Here is a 17,111-nt window from a genome sequence, read left to right as displayed (position 1 = left end):
GAACAGGGGGACCTGGACAGACATCCCAGACCCTAAGCAATTTACTTGCTATTGCCACAGAGGTGGTTATTTTAATTATCTATGGATTCATCACAGGCTACCTCAAAACAGTGGCTTAATGTCCTTCAGGAGGTGGATGCATAAACTGTGGTCCATCCACACAGTGGAATACTATTCAGGGCTAAAAAGAAATGGGTTATCACGCCATGAAAAGACATGGAGGGAAGTGAAATGCAAATTATTAAGTGAAGGAAGCCAATCTGAAAAGGCCACATGCTGTATGATTCCAACTCTATGACATTCTGGAAAAGGCAAAAGTATGGAGACAGTAAAAAGATCAGTGGTTACCAGGAGTTGCAAGGGAGGGAGGGAGGAATGAATAGGTAGAGCAGAGGGATTTTTAAGGCAGTGACACTACTCTGCATGATACCGTAATTGTGGGTACATGTCATTATACATTTGTCCAAACCCATAGAATGTACAACACCAAGAGTGGACCGCAATGTGAACTGTGGGCTTTAGGTGATAATGATGCATCAATGTAGGTTCATCAACTGTAAAAAATGTACCGCCCTGGTGGGGATGTTGACAATGGGGGAGGCTGTGCATGAATGGGGGCGGGGGTATATGGGAAATCTCTGTACTTTCCTCTCACTTTTGATGTGAACCTAAAACTTCTCTAAAAAATAAATGGCTTAAAATGACAATACATTTTTATAACCTCAGTCTTTGGGAGTCAGAAATTGGGAATCGCTTATCTGGGGGATTCTGGCTCATGGTCTCCCGTACGTTTTAGTCAAGATGTTGGCCAGGGCTGCACTGTCCGAAGGCTGGATTAGAGCTGGAGGACCACTTCCACAGTGGCTCCATCACATGACTGGCTGGCGCAGAAATCCTCAATCCCTCCCCACGTGAACCTCCCGAAGGGCCACCTGGGTGACCTTACAATATGGCGGCAGTGACCCAGGAGGGTGCAAGTTGGAAGCTGTATTATCTTTCAGGACCTGGCCTTGGAAGTCACACACTATCATTTCCACAATATTCTGCTGGCCACACAGGTCAGCCCTAGTCAGTGTGGGAGGGGACCATACAAGGACATGAATACCGAGGGGTGGGAGTCAGTGGGGGCCGTTTTGGGGACCAAGCTGCCACTTGGCTTTCTGATGCATGAACCAATACATTACACTAAAGACTGAATTAAGAATTTCACCCCTACCCCCATAAATAAAGTGTTGTTATATTTGAAAGTAAAATGAAATTCAGGAATAATACTTACAAAATCAGACTGGGCCATTTGTACCTCCAGTGGGGTTGGGATGGCGGGTTTGGCGATATGCAGATAATGGTATGACCCAGGGAGGATGCCTCCTGGTGGAAATGACAAGTTTTCCACATTTTAATTCAGTCGGGTAACAACTGGGTAACAGGGCTTACGTCTGTACCACAGGACAACCAGAGATGCCTGCCGTGGTGTATGCTACTCAAATTTTCCCACTCAAGTACCTCTATTAGCAAGGAACACTCTGTGATTTATTTTATTTAATAAAATCAACATGAATGTGCCGTTATAACCCATAATATAGCCACCAATGTTCCAAGAGGTGCCAAGCTGATCCTGTGCATCCTGATTTCCCATAACTTGTGGCATTCTAATCTCTGCCTGCTAAAGCCAACCAAGACTTTGGTCTACAAATGTTGCCGTGGTGTTCCCATTCTCCATCCTCCTCCACTATGTAATCAAAATACTAAGAAAGTAAATGTTATAAGGAAAATCAACAAAGTTCTTGTTCAATGCTTTAGAAAACTCGTATTATGAAACTGTTACTATTTCTAGCTTGCCCTAGAAGCCCGAGCCTAGTCTAGCTCTGATCAGCCTCTGACACCCATGCCTTGTCTTCCTTTCCCACATCCACCACCTTTCTTAACGTCTCATCCAGAGTGAGAAGGAGATCACAAACTCTCGGAGGCCATTTAGTTGGGTAGATAAACACAAGGACTGCAATACAGGGCTTTTGTCTCTTTAGCCTGATGTTTTGTTTACTGGATTAGGGTCCACAGACCCCCTAGGGGTCCATGGATGACTATGGGGGTTGGTCCATCAACCTTCTGCAAGTAAACATACAGTTTTGTAAACATGTGCATTTTTCTGGTAGAAGATCCACAACATTCAAAGATACTGTTTTCAAGGGTAACTCCCACCTCCCAAATATAAGAAAGTTCTGTGTCACTCATATGATGATCTCCTTAGGGGTCAATAAAGCTGAGGGGATAAAACTGGACCGTTTTACAGCTGCTAATGGCCTAGCTTATCCATCCAGACAGCAGACCAAAGCCTGGGAGGCTTGGAAGTTCTCCTTACCTCTCAACTTATATTGAGAATGAAAGTTTGGTAAGATGTCAGGGCATCAAACCATACACCAGTTGTGAGGGACCTCTGGGCAAGTTACTGATCATCCCCTAGTCTCAGTTTCCTTATATGTAAAGTGAGAATCACATTCTGATGTGAAAAATTTTATCACATCAGTTCTGATGTGATAAAATCAAGTCCATAATAAATAGTTAAACATAAGAGAGAGCCCTCCCGTGTCTCTGTGCAAACCCACTGAGGGACACGGGCGCCTCCTCACCAAACCTACAGGAAACGGAGGGCTGGCTGGTCCAGATCCAACCAGTGGCTCCATCACAGGGATGAAGGTGGCCCACTACATACCTTTGATCTTGGCTCCCCTGTACATGGGGATGAGTCGGTCAAGGTCAGCCGGCGGCTCAGTCACAGGCTCGAGGGTCGGGTCAAAGAGGCTGAGCATCACTGCTGCCAGCTGGAAGCCAATTTCCTTGGAATTGAAGTTGCTGTGAGTCCACTCATTTGAGTAATACCTGTTGGAGAACTTGGTGAGGGGGCCGGCAGCTCTGATGGCTATGTCATTGGTGTGGAAGTTGGCGTCTATCACAAGTCGGCCGTCGTAGACAAGGCATGCGTCATTGAAGGCTCTGAATGTTTCGTAATCCACGTTCTTCTCACAGAAGCTGAAGAACATCTACAAAGTGAACAATCACATTATTTCTAGTTATCATTCTTCACTGTACCTTCCCAACAGGGTGAAGAGTCTCTATTTTATTACTTGGGGCACACAAGAAAGCCTAAATCTATGAACAGTATGCCATAATGGTGTGTATCTTTGGTACGCAGAAGAAATTAAGATCACTCAAGGTCACTCTTTTTTTTTTTTTTTAATTGCTCAATCTAGACATCCAGGGGTGAGGGTGTCACATGGTGGAATATCTCCCACAAGAGCACGTTCTTTCCCGTAAGGAGGTTTACATTCATAAACACCACCTTCCCCTCATTCTCGGACATTTCGAATCGCTCCTTCTCAGCCTCCTTCCATTTTCCTCTCCTGCGTCTGACACTTAGGTCTCTCCAGGTTCCTTCTTGGGGTCACTTCGTCCAGTTTTGAGTCTTCAGGCTGCCCCTTTCCTGCCCCCTTTAAACCCAGAAAGCCTGTCACTCCCTGCAGGATGCCCCAGAGAGAATGCAAGCCCCGTCTGCCTTGGTACCCACCAGGTTTGGGCTCCTGCCTTGTTACTTCCTGCCCTGGGTTGGCAGATGCTGATTCAGTGAAGATTTACAAGGTACCTGCAGGCCTCCATTCTCTGCCCACATTTTAATGTGTTCTCGTACTTATCTGGAGATCATCTTCCATATTGATGTTAAGTCATTAAAGCAGTCCAAGTTAGCTGTTTTTAAGTCTTCAGTTGTCATTGAAGTAGCTAAGTTGAATCATTTTTATCTTTACCTAAACACAGTTTGCCACCTTATTAAAAGCATGCTAAGAAATGAACATATGACCTGGGTCCTCATCATACTGGTGGATACCACACTCCCTGCTTCCTTCACACGCCAGCTCTACCCACCTCACTTGCCCCCTTACGTACAGAAATCAGCTGTCCTGAGCCAGAGGTCATGCCCTTCCCTACACCTAGGAATGGCGTGCCAATGAGGAATGAGCCACAAATGAGCCTGCAGTAGCCACTCGTCACGGGTGACTATATACTTTTAACTCTAAATTAATTAAAATCAAACAATTTAAAATCCAGACCCTCAGTTGTGGTGGCCTATTTCAAAAGCCCAAAAGCTACAGGTGGCGGTGGCTGCCATGTTAGACTGCACAGACATGGACCGTTTCCACCATCGCAGACAGTTCTATTGGACAGCACTGGACTCAGATCCACAATCCCTATGATGTCCTTTCTTCTCCCTCAGGGAACCAGCAGGGCCTTTGCCCTTTTCCCCGTCTCTGTTCACTCAGATGTCTAATCCTATCCCAATTACTCCCATCCAGGCAGCTTCTTTCTTTCAAACCTCTTTAAAATGTTTTCTGCTTTATAACCCTGCTCAGTGACCACAGGAAAATATATTTCTCTGAGTCCCTGACTCTGACACTTTCTGTCTCTCTTCTCCTCTTTTTTTTCCCTCTCTACTCCTTTCCCATCTCTATAGAAACAGACTTCCCACTCACAGAAAAATAGGAAAGACATTTGATTTGAATTGAAATTATGCATGAAAAACAGGACCATTAATGCTCAGCAGCTCCCTTCAGCATCCCCGCAAAGTTCTTCTACCTACCCAGTTTTTCTCCTACTTAAAACGACTCTTTTATTAAGGGGCACATACATATACTAGCCCTTGTTTTACTGCGTTTTAAAGACTATCAGTACCTCTATCATATTATTTTATACGGTTTTGGCGTAGGCATTGACGCTATGGTTACATTTGGGACATAGGGGTTTGTGGAATAGAGTGAACACCGGATCAGCAAATCCAACACTGTCCGTGGGAGCACGTGTTCTGAGTTACAGACCTCTCAGACCTCTCAAACACAACTCACGTGCTCCTGTAATGCCAACTGAATAGTACATAGTGGATGAAAATATGAAGTAGAAACATCTGCTTTAAATGCTTCTATAAATAATGACCTAAGGGTCTACCTTAAGGAACTAGAAAAAGAAAGGAAAAGTAGATCCAAAGCAAGCAGAAAAAAGAACATAATTGTTAAGAGCGGAAATCAGTGAGAGAGAGAAAACTGACAGACGACGGAGACAATTAACAAACTCAAAAGCCGGTTCTCTGGGGGGAAAAAAATCAATAAAATTGACAAATGTCTAGCTAGACAGAGAACTTGAGAGAGGTCCTTGTCTCTCCTTAGCTGCTGGTGGTCACTGGCCATCCCTGCTGCTCCAGGACCTGTGGGTGCCATCACTCCATCTCTGCCTCCATCAGCACGGGGCCTTCTTCCTCATGGGCCTCCTTTCTGTCATCAAGTCTCTCTCTCCATGTAAGGGCACCAATCATTAGAGTTAGGACCCACCCCAAACCAGGATGACCGTCTCTGTACTTGACTACAACTGCCAAGATCCTATTTCCAAATAAGGTCACATCCACAGGTACTGGTTCTTAGGACCGTATCTCTCTGGGGGGACATAATTCAGCCCACGACACCATGACCACATGGCCACAGTGGAGATCGTGAATATATTCGTGCCCATCAAAAGTCTCCTAATTCCCTGGCAGAGATGCCACCCAAAGCTGACGATCGGGAGGGGTAAATACCCTGACTGTTTCCTTCTTCCAGTTTCTAATCTCCTGCCAGTTTGGCCAACCTGCTGTTGGCCTAACACAGATGAGAACCAGGGGAAACTGGGGCTGGGAGGGTCCTCTGTAGAGGCCCCTTGTCCTGGGGCAGAGCTGAGCAGGGGGAGCCGGAGACAGGACCTGAGGACAGCAGGCTGATGTCCGACTCACCATTTAGGGTGAAGTTTGGGCAGGAAGGTGTGTTGGATCAAGGCAGTTGAGAGTATCTGAAAGATGTCTTTGCCATGATTCCAATTCTGACCTGGACAGGAGAGTGAAGGCCAGCAGGGGCTTCTACAGAATCTGTATTCAGTTGGATATTGGGGGAGGTTTTCTTGCACCCATGCGCCCTAAGCAGGGTATGTGTTCACCCCCAGAGTTGCCCAGGATAACCTGGGCATGCATCTTCCACGATCATCATTTTGGGAGGAAACTTTTGGTGAAAAGATGTTGACTTTCCCTATCTTATACAGGTATTGTGACATACATGTGTAGATGGTGTCCCTTTTATGTTAAAATAAAACGAACTTTTTCTTTTTCACTGCTGTATCCCTCACACTTAGGACTAAGCCTGAGACCTAGTAGGTGTCCAATAAATGTTTGTGGAGTGAAGGAATAAATGAAGGTACTGAAGAGCAGAATGCAAAACCCTCCTGGGTTATCAGGAGGAAATGAGAGGTGGAAGGGAAACCCCCTCTGTGCAGGGGGTCTGCCTTGAGCTCCAGTCCAGACTCTGGGGGGATGAGGGTGGCCCATAAGGGCCCTTGGGTGAGAAGCCCTGACTTAGGCTGACCCACCCCCACTGCCAGGTTAGGGACTGCTATGAGCCCCCACGGGGGTCCCCAGCTGGCTTGCCCACTAGATGCTGCTGGCATCCTTTATCCCAACCACCAACACAGCCCTTGACCCCTATAGCTCCAGCACTCACTCAGACCACAGCCCCCTCTCTCTGAGGGGTCTCCTGCTTCTCCATCACATCAACTGGCCCCTTTCCTCTCTTCTTCCCTCCTGGCTTCTGCTCATCTCCTGAACAGGGTGTGAGCTGAGCTGTGACAAGCCCCAAAGCAAAGTACTCTCTCCATACATCATAGGGGAAGATCCCCTATTGCTGTTTCCAGAATCTTAGGAGGTCGACACAGCATGGACTTTGAGGCCCTGCTGGCCTGGGTTGGGATCTCAGCTGACGTGGAGTCACGGTGTTCTCGTCTGTAAGGTGGGGATGCTTCCCTTGAAAGAGCTGTTGTGAGGAGGGGATAGAATGCACTGCCAGTATGCAGCATGGTACCCAGGACACGGGGAGCTCTCAGTGGGGCTGGCCCTCTTCAAAGCCGCCTCCCTGACACTCTGCCCAGGAACAGGCGGGGTCCAGTTCCCTTCCCCTTGAGTGTGGGCTGCCTTAGTGACCTGCTTCTAGGGCATAGAATGCGGTGGAAGGGTGCAGCTTGACTTCTGAGGCTAGGTCACGAAAGGAGATATGCTATCTCTCTCTTTCTTTCTCTCTGTGTCTCTCTGTCTCTGTCTCATTGTTTTCGGAACCCAGCCACCATGCAGAGGGGAAGCTCAGTCCCATGAAGGGGCCGCTTGTAAGTGTTCAGGTCAAAATCTCACCTGAAGCTGACCTGACACCAGCAGATGGACAAGTGGGTGAACACACCTTCTAGACGATTCCAGCCCCAACCCCAGTCTGACGTCAGCCCCAGGAGAGACCTCCAGGGAGAACTGCTGGGGGAGCCCGGTCCAACCCCAGGATCACGAGAGAGAATATGGAACGGCTGTTGTTGTTTTGGGCCACTCAGTTTGGGTGGCTCATTTCTCAGCAATAGAAAATCTGAACGTTTAGGGGAAAAAGAACGCTGTGACTATAAATTCATCACCTACCACTTTTCAGACCCCAAGTCCCCCAAAGGTGGTGAGTGACGTTCTGGGGACCTACTTACGGAGCAGGGGAGCTGGAAGGGCTTGGTGGGTGTGGTGAAGCTGGCGCTGTGGATGGGGTCTGGGTTCAGGCCATCGTTCCACTGAGCCAGGACCGCGTCCCGGTAGACGGTCACCCCCGCGGCTCGGAGCGCATCCTCCACTGCGCCCTCCACTGCGTAGTTGTTGATGCAGGTGACGACGGAGGTGGGTGGGTGCTGCACCAGGTGGATGTAGGAGCCCCTCACACCCAAGTTCAAGAGCGTCTCCACCGTGGTGTATGTGTCAATTGTGTTCCCATAGACGATGACATTCCCTACAGAAGGGGACAAATGCTTAGATACATAGTTTAAAAAAAAAAAACCAACAACCTTATTAGTCAAATGCTAATAATGCCGAATTGCTCCCTCCAACCCTCTCATCTTTTTTCAGCTGTGGGAGGTCAGCGGTGTTACCTAGCAACAGCGACCAAGAAAATTTAGTAAAGAATGGGCACACAACATCCCACAAAGTAGTCAAGTACTTTTAACACAGAAGTAGGACATTCATTTATGTTCCGATAATTTGAAAGTTGAAATTATGCTAAATGAAACTGGTGAGAATAAAACCTTTTACCTTGTTTTTGTTCCCTATTTGCTACACTTATTAAGGGGAAAAATGGCTAAAGTTTGCAATAAATGCAAGTTCTTCCTGAGTGATGAAAAAGGACAATGGTGAAAATAATTGTCATGTGCGTGATGGTACGGATATTTTAATACTTAATTGTTGAATCATGTTGATTTCAAGGACATTTTTCCTTCTTTGAGAACTAAAGACTAGAACATTCTGCTTTGCAACAGATAATTTTATAAAGATTCAAATTCTGATTTTTAGGACTTAATGTGTCAAGACCTAGCAAAAGAGATTGGCAGGTATTCTTTTGGTGAGGAAAAATAAAATCACAAAATACCTTTGAGAGATTTCCCCTGTGTAAGAGCATTTTGATGGTAACAGTCTATACGATTTATTTATATTTCTTAAAAATATTATAGAATTACATATGCTCTTCTACTAATGATATAAGTTTTAAGGCCAATGATCCTATTACATGAGTGAGATGTATTATATGCTATTTATATGCTGTTTCTGACACGGAATTGGCATTATTACCTCTTCACAAAGACAGAAACTGCTGTAGGCCCACATTTCAGGCAAGCTGTAACCATTTTACCACAAAATGATAGATTTGTGAATCTACCTCTCTTTTTCCTCCTGTTTATAAAATGATATGAAGAGGAATTTTACGAGACAAAATAAATGGCAAGTGTACTTACTCAATTTGGTGGAATAAATTATGCAAAAATCTATTTCTATCCAAAATTGAGAGGACGTACAACGGCTTGTCTTACTTGTTTAGAAGGAAAGGAACTAGAATAGCTTTCAGATGGCTTCCCTAAGGTTAAGAGCTTCTAGAAAGTCCTCCCCTACTTCCTGTTGCTCAAACGTGGAATGCCAAGGGGCCAAGGAAGCCAGGGGCAGGGTCCTTCCTTCCCGGCTTCCCTAGGATGCTCCGATTTGGGGGCTCTGATTGCCGCCCTATTCAGACGCGCCAGTGCAGCATTCCTGGGTGAGCTGCCTTTTCCTTGGCTGAAAGAGCCAACATTTTGCTTAAATTATTGAGGCTCCCACCTGCTGTGCAACATGAATCCTGGCGGTCTGACACAACAAAGAACTAGCCTGCCAGGAGAGCCAAAACTTGAACCTCAAACTGTCATAGGTTTGAGGTTTTCTGTTCCTTTAAAATATGCACGCAAAAACAATATTCATTTTCAGTGAAACAGATTTCAGTGCTTAGGCCCCATGCAACTCAGAGTTGAATATTTTTCCAGTCTCTCCTTCATGTTGGCTTTTAGTAACTATTCTGTGAGATGGGCTTTTTCATTACAGGCTCATGGAAGCCCCAGCAATGCAGGGTTATTTAGCCAGGGTTGCCCACAGATTGTAGGCAGCTGGAGAGGATGAGGACTTCCATACATTTCATAAAACCTCTACTATTTAAATTAGATGTTTATTTATAGATATGCTAACTTCTAAATAGTTTTGTCTCTCTTTTAGTTTAATTTGAAACGCCTCCCCCAAATATGAGACTTCAGTTATTCTAACTGTCAGCTATTGTCACGATAATGCTGCATGACAAACTATCCCCAAAATCAATGCCAAACAACAATAAGCCTGTTGCAGGTTGGCCTACACGTCTGTGTCCTGGCTAATGTTGGCTGATGTGGCTCCAAGCTGTGGTTGGGGTCAGATCTGCACCACGTCTCTCTCATCCTCTTTGGACCAACAGTGACCTGAGGCCTATTCTCTTTCGGGAGCTGAGCAGGAGCACAGGCGGGCAAGCACAACTGCTCAGACACTTTCTAAGCCTCTCCTTGCAAGACATCCACTAATGTTCCATTGACAAAAGCAAGTTATGCGGCCACACCCGCACCCGCCCAAGGGGGTGAAGCACACTCTGCCCACAGCGGGGATGTGTGTGTGTGCATATTTGCTGAACAACGGTCCAAAATCACAGTCATATTGGGCACATAGTAAATCATGCCTATGTGATGTCATCTAAAATTTTTCATCTAAATGTGTTTTATATGATTATTTACTTACATTGTCTCATTACCCACAAAACAGAATAAAATCTCATTATAATTTTTTTACTACCTAAATAAGAACATGTCACAGGTCAAATCACATTCCTCCATATACATAACAAGACCCAATGTTACAAAGTCAGCCTGTTACTCTTTGCCAGTTTGATCCCTTGCCTTTTACATGTTTCCACTCTGGGGGGGATTATTCTTTCCATTATCTTTGTGCAATTGTAAGTTCTTTCTACATCATTTCCCACTTTTTCTTTGTGAAGAGTTTTTAGATTCAATCCCTGTTTATCTCGTGACTCTTATATACCTGGCCTAAAGCCAGGCACTTTAATACACAATCCCAGGAACTCCCTGGTGGTCCAGTGGTTAGGACTCCAAGCTCTCGCTGCTAGGGACCTGAGTTCGAGCCCTGGTCGGGGATCCAGCAAGCTGCGCAGTGTGGCCCAAAGAAAATAAAAAGTTACCTCTGGTAACAGCTCTCTTTCTGGGCCAGGCCCCCTATCTAAATTCTTAAAAAAAAATACACAATCCATCATTATTATTATTATTATTACCAGTAACAATAACATTTAGAACTGTTATCAATAACAGTGGCTTCACGCAAATGCCCGTAAGTAATTTTTTCAGAAACTGACAGTAAAAATATAAGCATGAAGATAATTCATAGGATAAGCAAAGTCATATTTAGGGGAGTCCCCAGGACAAAAGCTAGCAGACAAAGATTTTTATTATTATTATTTTTATTTATTTATTTATTTATTTTTGTGGTACGCGGGCCTCTCACTGTTGTGGCCTCTCCCGTTGCGGAGCACAGGCTCCAGACGCGCAGGCTCAGCGGCCATGGCTCACGGGCCCAGCCGCTCCGCGGCATGTGGGATCTTCCCGGACCGGGACACGAACCCATGTTCCCTGCATCGGCAGGCGGACTCTTTAACCACTGCGCCACCAAGGAAGCCCAAAGATTTTTATTATTAATGTACGTGTTTCGGGACAAATCAATCTAGGTATAAAAATATGATTACTTACACTTATCAGAGTAATGTTACTAGCATGGATGGGGTGGAACTAGGGCTTTTGAAGCCCCCTGGACTGGGCTATGCTTGTGGTTGTACCTGGGCCCCAGCAGAAGGTCCAGCCCCAGGCAGGTGAGGTCCCTGCAGGCCCGAGGCCGTCTCTGCCTTGCCTTCCTTGCATCGGCAGTCTACACTCCCTGGCTTACCTGGGGGAGGAGAGGACTTCAGGCTCACCCTGCCCACCCTGCCCACCCTGGGGCCTCACACAGAGCCTGGCCTGCAATGGGTGTGACAAAACGTTTCCCGACCAGATGCACGGATGAGTGTTTGAGCTTTATCAGCTTGCTGATCCAAAACTAACTGGGCTTTCCTTTTGTGCCCTTTCAATATTTACTGCAGAACACCCTCACTCTGGCCAGGTTTTCCTACTACGTATTTCGACCGGGTGTTCACTATTAAGTTGGTACTGCAAGACCAGTCCAGCCACAGGATGGGTTGTATACCTGAGATTTGTAACACAGAAACATGTTAGATCTGGCTATTAGGTTTCCCTTCTAGCCCACGAAATCCTACACGATCCTAAATGTAACCCAAACTGTGTGTGCCTCCAGCACAACAGTATAAAATAATACTCCTGCCATGTTGGTGCAGTTTAAACCAAGGGACCAAGGATATTTTCCAGGGAGGTGAGCCCTTGTGTAACTATCACGCTGCGGACAGCTGGGTGAATTTGGGGCCAAATCAAAGACGGAAGATGGAGAGGGAAGGAAACAGAGAAAGAAAGGGAGGGGGCAGAGAGAGAGAAGAACCCAGAATGCCTCAGAGAAATGGCTGGCTGAGTTAGAAGCAAGCAAAGCAATTATACTCCAATAAAGATGTAAAAAAAAAAAACAGGTGAGAAAAGTGGTTGTGAGGTGGGGGAGGGGTGGGGGAACTGGGCCGTGAATAACAACACTGCAAAGGGCTTTGTAAGGGCGATGCTGGGTCTGACAGTGTGTCCCAGTCCGAGTGGACCACGCGGGTGGCTGGGGTCCTGCTGGCGCAGAACATCCTGACGGCTGGTGGAGGAGGGGGGGCAGCCCCAGGGTATGTGGAACCCACGGCATCTGTCATCCACAGCCGGCTTAAGAGGTCAGACAACCCCAGTTCATTAAAGATTCATTCAGCTCATGCATTTCCACCACTTAGGTACTCTGTAACGCACGGAGTCTTTGCAAATATTTTGAAGGAGGTGACACATTGCAGGGGCTTCCTTGATCTTGTTGGGATTTCACATATATTCTCTGGAAGTTTCTATGCATATGTGGAAGAAACAGAGTGGCAAAGCTGAGGATTTCCCCCTGGATTTCAGTTTTATGCTAAGAGATCTGGTCACTGTCTTCTTCGCAGCAGCTCAGTTTACTTAACAGATAAGAAACAACCAGTCTTTGCACTTGACCTGATGGGTGGCAGAGGGGAAGTGGTGGGCGGCCCTACTTTGAACTGGCAAATGATAACTCACGATTCGAACAGTCTGGGTGGATTTTCAATAGGGGCAGTGGAATAGAACTATACCAGTTTTCATGGGAGGCCGATCTTTGTTGCTCCTTCTAGGGGATACATTATGCATTACTGAGAGTACAGAGCAGAATCGGAAGGCAGAGTACAAGGAGGGCACGGTGGTGAAAAGACGACCTTGTGAAAGCCCCTGGAATTGAAGTTGGCGGGAAGGAGCACCCAGTCTCTCTCACGCTCGCCTGCAAGGACCTTTGGGACAGAATGTGCAAGGGAGCTTCCAAAGGAAAGAGGGGACCAGCTGGGGGGGAAGAGGGGGCGTGATGATTCGTATCACCACCTGGGTGAGCCGTCACTTCTCCACCTCAGGCTGAAAAAGCTCTAAGACCAGCCGTCTGAAATGTTGGCATGAACGTAAAGGTGATGCTTTTGCTTTCTGATACCCTCTTGTTGAAGGTGTAAATGAATACACCAGCAACTCTGATTGTGTGACCACCAAAATAAGGCAAGCCCACACAAGATGTAAAGAGGAAGGATTCTCCAGGAAGGAAACCATCACTTGGAAAGGAGAAAAGGGAAGGATTTTCTGATCTGGCATTCTGGCCAGGAAGTCACATCTCAAGACAATAAGAAATAAATTCAAGATTTATGCACACAGATATTAATAAGAATTTTTCTTTACAGTTATTGCATTTTTAAGACCAGAGAAAATAAGAATTATATACTACATTTTATAATGTACGTATTTTAAGTTATTTTATTATTGTATGTATATATACATATTCCATTGTATTTTAATGAAGAATTATGGTTCCTTTCCACTTCAAAAGAAACAGAGATTATGTAAGATCAGAACAGGCCCATGAGAAAAGTTTTATTATGCTCTCCAGAAAACTGAGGACAGAGAGGTTAAGTAACAAGCTCCAGGTCACACAGCAGTAGATGGTTCATCAGAACTCAGACCTGCCAGGTCTGATTTCAGAACCAGTGCTCACACCACTGCACTATATTTGCAGATGGATATATAACATGTTCTTTAAAAACCCCTCTAATCAGCATTGTATCTGTATTATTAACTTCAGGGAATAACCAGATAATGAAAGCATTTTAAATAGATACCCTAGAATATTAATAAATTGTGAAATAAACACACACTTAAAAAACATATTATGTTCATGAATAGACCGTTAAATACTCTTTTTACTTTTTAGACGTCAAAGCATAAGATTTCTATGACACGTCTCATTTTGCTCTGTCAAATAAAAAGGGAAGAATATATTAGATATAGCATAACAAAGGCTTTGTTCAGTGATTCATGCACTGGAATTTTAATGTTATACTTTTCTTACAAACATGCTTTTAATAAGGCATAAACTGTATTTAGCTAAAGATGAAAATAATTGATCCACTTCGGGCCATCAAGGCGGTGTATTTTTTTGTACTTTACTTTCATCCTACTTTTCATTTTCATGGAAAGTACAGAGGTAATAGCAGATGAATTTCAATTAGTTTCAATTAATGCCATAAACTGTTATAATGTATTAGGTTGCTAGGTTCTATCTGAAACCCCCCGCCACCCCCGGCTAAACCCTCCAGGTTTTTTTGCAGTTGAAAGCCAGTGATGTCAGCTATTCTCCAGGATACTGGAGCAGTTCTAATAGTTTAGGATAATTTACATCTATCAACTCATCCAACTCCAGAGACCAATAAACAATTTCCTTCAGACTGGACTAATTCCATCACAGAACAACTGTTTCTCCTTTGGAAGCAGAGGAAGACATGATAAAACAGAGACAGGGGCAGGGGAGAGTGGTGATGCTTTGGGGGAGATATCTGTGGATTTTCAAGGGGCAGCAATTCAGAGGAAAGCTAACCTCCTCCTATTTAAAAAAAATCCATTGTTTCTGCTACGTAGCATCCTTCTGTCCTTCTAGAACAATCCCTCCACCGTCCTCAGCAAAAAGCCCCTCCTCTCGAGTCTGTGTGCTTCAAAGTTAGGCCTGGAGTTTCCCGGGATTCGGGGTGTGATTCCTGGAAGGACATTCGACCCAATCACAGCCCGTGAGACACAGGAGTTTTTTTCTCAGGCTCTTGGGAGAAGGGCCCTATCCTCAGCTCCCTCCCTCCAACCCCAGCCTGAACTATTGAGAAAAAGGAAAATTAGCACTGAGGGAGCAAAAGCTAACTATCATGAAAAATGTCCACATTCTTTCTGGTGTTATTAGAAACCAAGGGCTGACAGGCGGAGCGACCGTAATGGATGCGGGAACAAAGCCCTGCTCCTCGTTTTCATGAAGTGCCAACTTCCAGTTTCCAGCTTCAAATACCATCAGCCCATAACTGACTTGGAAATAAGCTAGATGCGGCGGTGCCAGGAGGACCTCAAATGGATCAGAGATGGCTGCTTCCAGCCCACCCCTGCCTGAACGGCTGCCCCGCTCCAGCCCTGACCCATCCTTCCCCGAGGGCTTTCTCTCTGCCGCCCTGGGCGCCAGAGATAGGAGTTCGCCTTCCTGCAGTGCTGTTTTGTACACAGCATCACCCCTGGTTCCCCAGCCTCTAAAAAGTAACCAGTTAAACCTGGACTCCCCTGGACCCTCCCCCTTCCCCTCCCACTGCTGCCCGTCACGGAGTCTGCCCGGCCTGAGTTGTTGGGTCATGGTCTTTGGATACGAATCAAACTCCCCCAACCTCTCTCTTCCTTTGCTTATCCTGCTCTTCTTCTTTTTTTTTTTTCCAGCAATTTCAGTCTTTTAAAAAATTTTTATTAAAAATTTTTTTTTATTTTTGGCTGTGTTGGGTCTTCGTTGCTGCGCGAAGGCTCTCTCCAGTTGCGTCAAGCGGGGACTATTCTTCGTTGTGGTGTGCAGGCTTCTCATTGTGGTGGCTTCTCTTGTTGCAGAGCATGGGCTCTAGGCGCGTGGGCTTCAGTAGTTGTGGCACACGGGCTCCGTAGTTGTGGCTCGCGGGCTCTAGAGCGCAGGCTCAGCAGTTGTGGCGCATGGGCTTGGTTGCTTCACAGCATGTGGGATCTTCCCAGACCAGGGCTCGAAGCCATGTCCCCTGCATTGGCAGGCAGATTCTTAACCACTGTGCCACCAGAGAAGCCCCTATCCTGCCCTTCTTTAAGGCTGAGCTCAAATCCTCCTTTCTTGAGGAAACCTTCTCTAAACTTCACAGCCTCCAGGGCTCTCATGAAGGTCATGATGCCTCTCTACAACCAGACTGGTACCTGGTGTACACAGCTCCCCATCTTTTGTGTAGAGACTGTGCTAGGCTGCACCATCACCAGGATGGCAGGGTCTGAGACCTACACCCTGGAGAAACAACCCTATCACATGTAGCAATGTATTAGTAAGAAGGCTAACAACAGCCCATATGATTGAACTCCTACTGTGCTGCCCTGAGCTGGACATGTAATATCTTATCTCATTTAATCCTCATAGCAGCCCATGTGAGGAAGATATCTGGAATGGCACTAATTAAATTCAAGTCTGAATATGACTCTAATTATGGAAAAACTACAAAGAGAAAGAGCTTCCTCAAGGCAGGAGGTTAACATTTTTCTTTCCAACTTTTCTTATAGTCATTTGAAAAGGGTCACTACCCTAAGTCGAATGAACTTGGCTGGGTCTGTTTCTCAGATGCCTCCCAGAGCCTAGGCCCAGCATCTGAGTGTTTGGACTACCTACCTGGGAGATGCCCTGCCCTGGGGGTATCATTAAGCACTGGACCTGGGGAAAACAGCCTACTTTTAGGACAAGAAACTAATGTCTATAAACTCCCTAACCTGGCCGTTCAGTGGACAAAAGCAGGCACGCAGGGGTTTTATGCAATGGTTAATGGGAGACATTCTTAACTCTTGCAAAAGCATTTATTTCCCTTTAGGTGGGCACCAGAGTATCACCATCTTCGACCGCTAGTCAAGGCAACACGATAGCTGGATGCTATTCCCTCACCTGAAAACCAAGAGCTTCTTACATTGGAATTTCTAAGTTCTCTGCCATAAGCATTCAACCTTAAGAACTTGCATTGCCACGTTCAAAGGCCCTTTTCTTGGTCAAAAGGCTCCTGAATCCTAACGTTCAAAACAGCCAACAGTTTGATTAAAACACTGCATTATAACAGGACTGGGCACATTCCTAAGACATAATGTATATTTTGTATTGAACCATTGGCTTTTGTGCTTTCAGCAAGCTTAAGTTACAATTTGAGGTCTGGACTTGAAGAAATGGTAATGAGTTGTCACAAATTGTATGGATAAAAGCAGGGTTCTGCAAACTATGACTCATCCCCTATTTTTGTAAATAAAGTTTTATTGGAACACAGCCATGCCTATTCATTGACATATTGTCTGTGGCTGCTTTCTTGCCGTAGCAGCAGAGTTGGGTAGTTGGGACAGAGACCATATGGCCTGCTAAACCT

At 45.6% G+C, this 17,111-nt stretch overlaps 1 protein-coding gene across 1 annotated transcript in view; it reads right to left on the bottom strand.

Moving 5' to 3' along the window:
• CFAP61 (cilia and flagella associated protein 61) overlaps positions 1 to 17,111 on the bottom strand; it is a 250,693-nt gene that overhangs the window by 51,140 nt on the left and 182,442 nt on the right. The window contains exons 22-24 of the mRNA XM_082645893.1: positions 7,570 to 7,862; positions 2,711 to 3,038; positions 1,277 to 1,368 (exon numbers count right to left, since the gene is read on the bottom strand). Coding sequence (XP_082502019.1) covers positions 1,277 to 1,368; positions 2,711 to 3,038; positions 7,570 to 7,862 — 713 coding nt within the window. The remainder of the gene's footprint in view (positions 1 to 1,276; positions 1,369 to 2,710; positions 3,039 to 7,569; positions 7,863 to 17,111) is intronic.

The sequence above is a fragment of the Mesoplodon mirus genome (assembly GCF_964341445.2).
Source record: "Mesoplodon mirus genome assembly, chromosome: 15".
Taxonomy (NCBI): domain Eukaryota; kingdom Metazoa; phylum Chordata; class Mammalia; order Artiodactyla; family Ziphiidae; genus Mesoplodon; species Mesoplodon mirus.
This window is presented reverse-complemented; position numbering and strand designations above follow the sequence as displayed.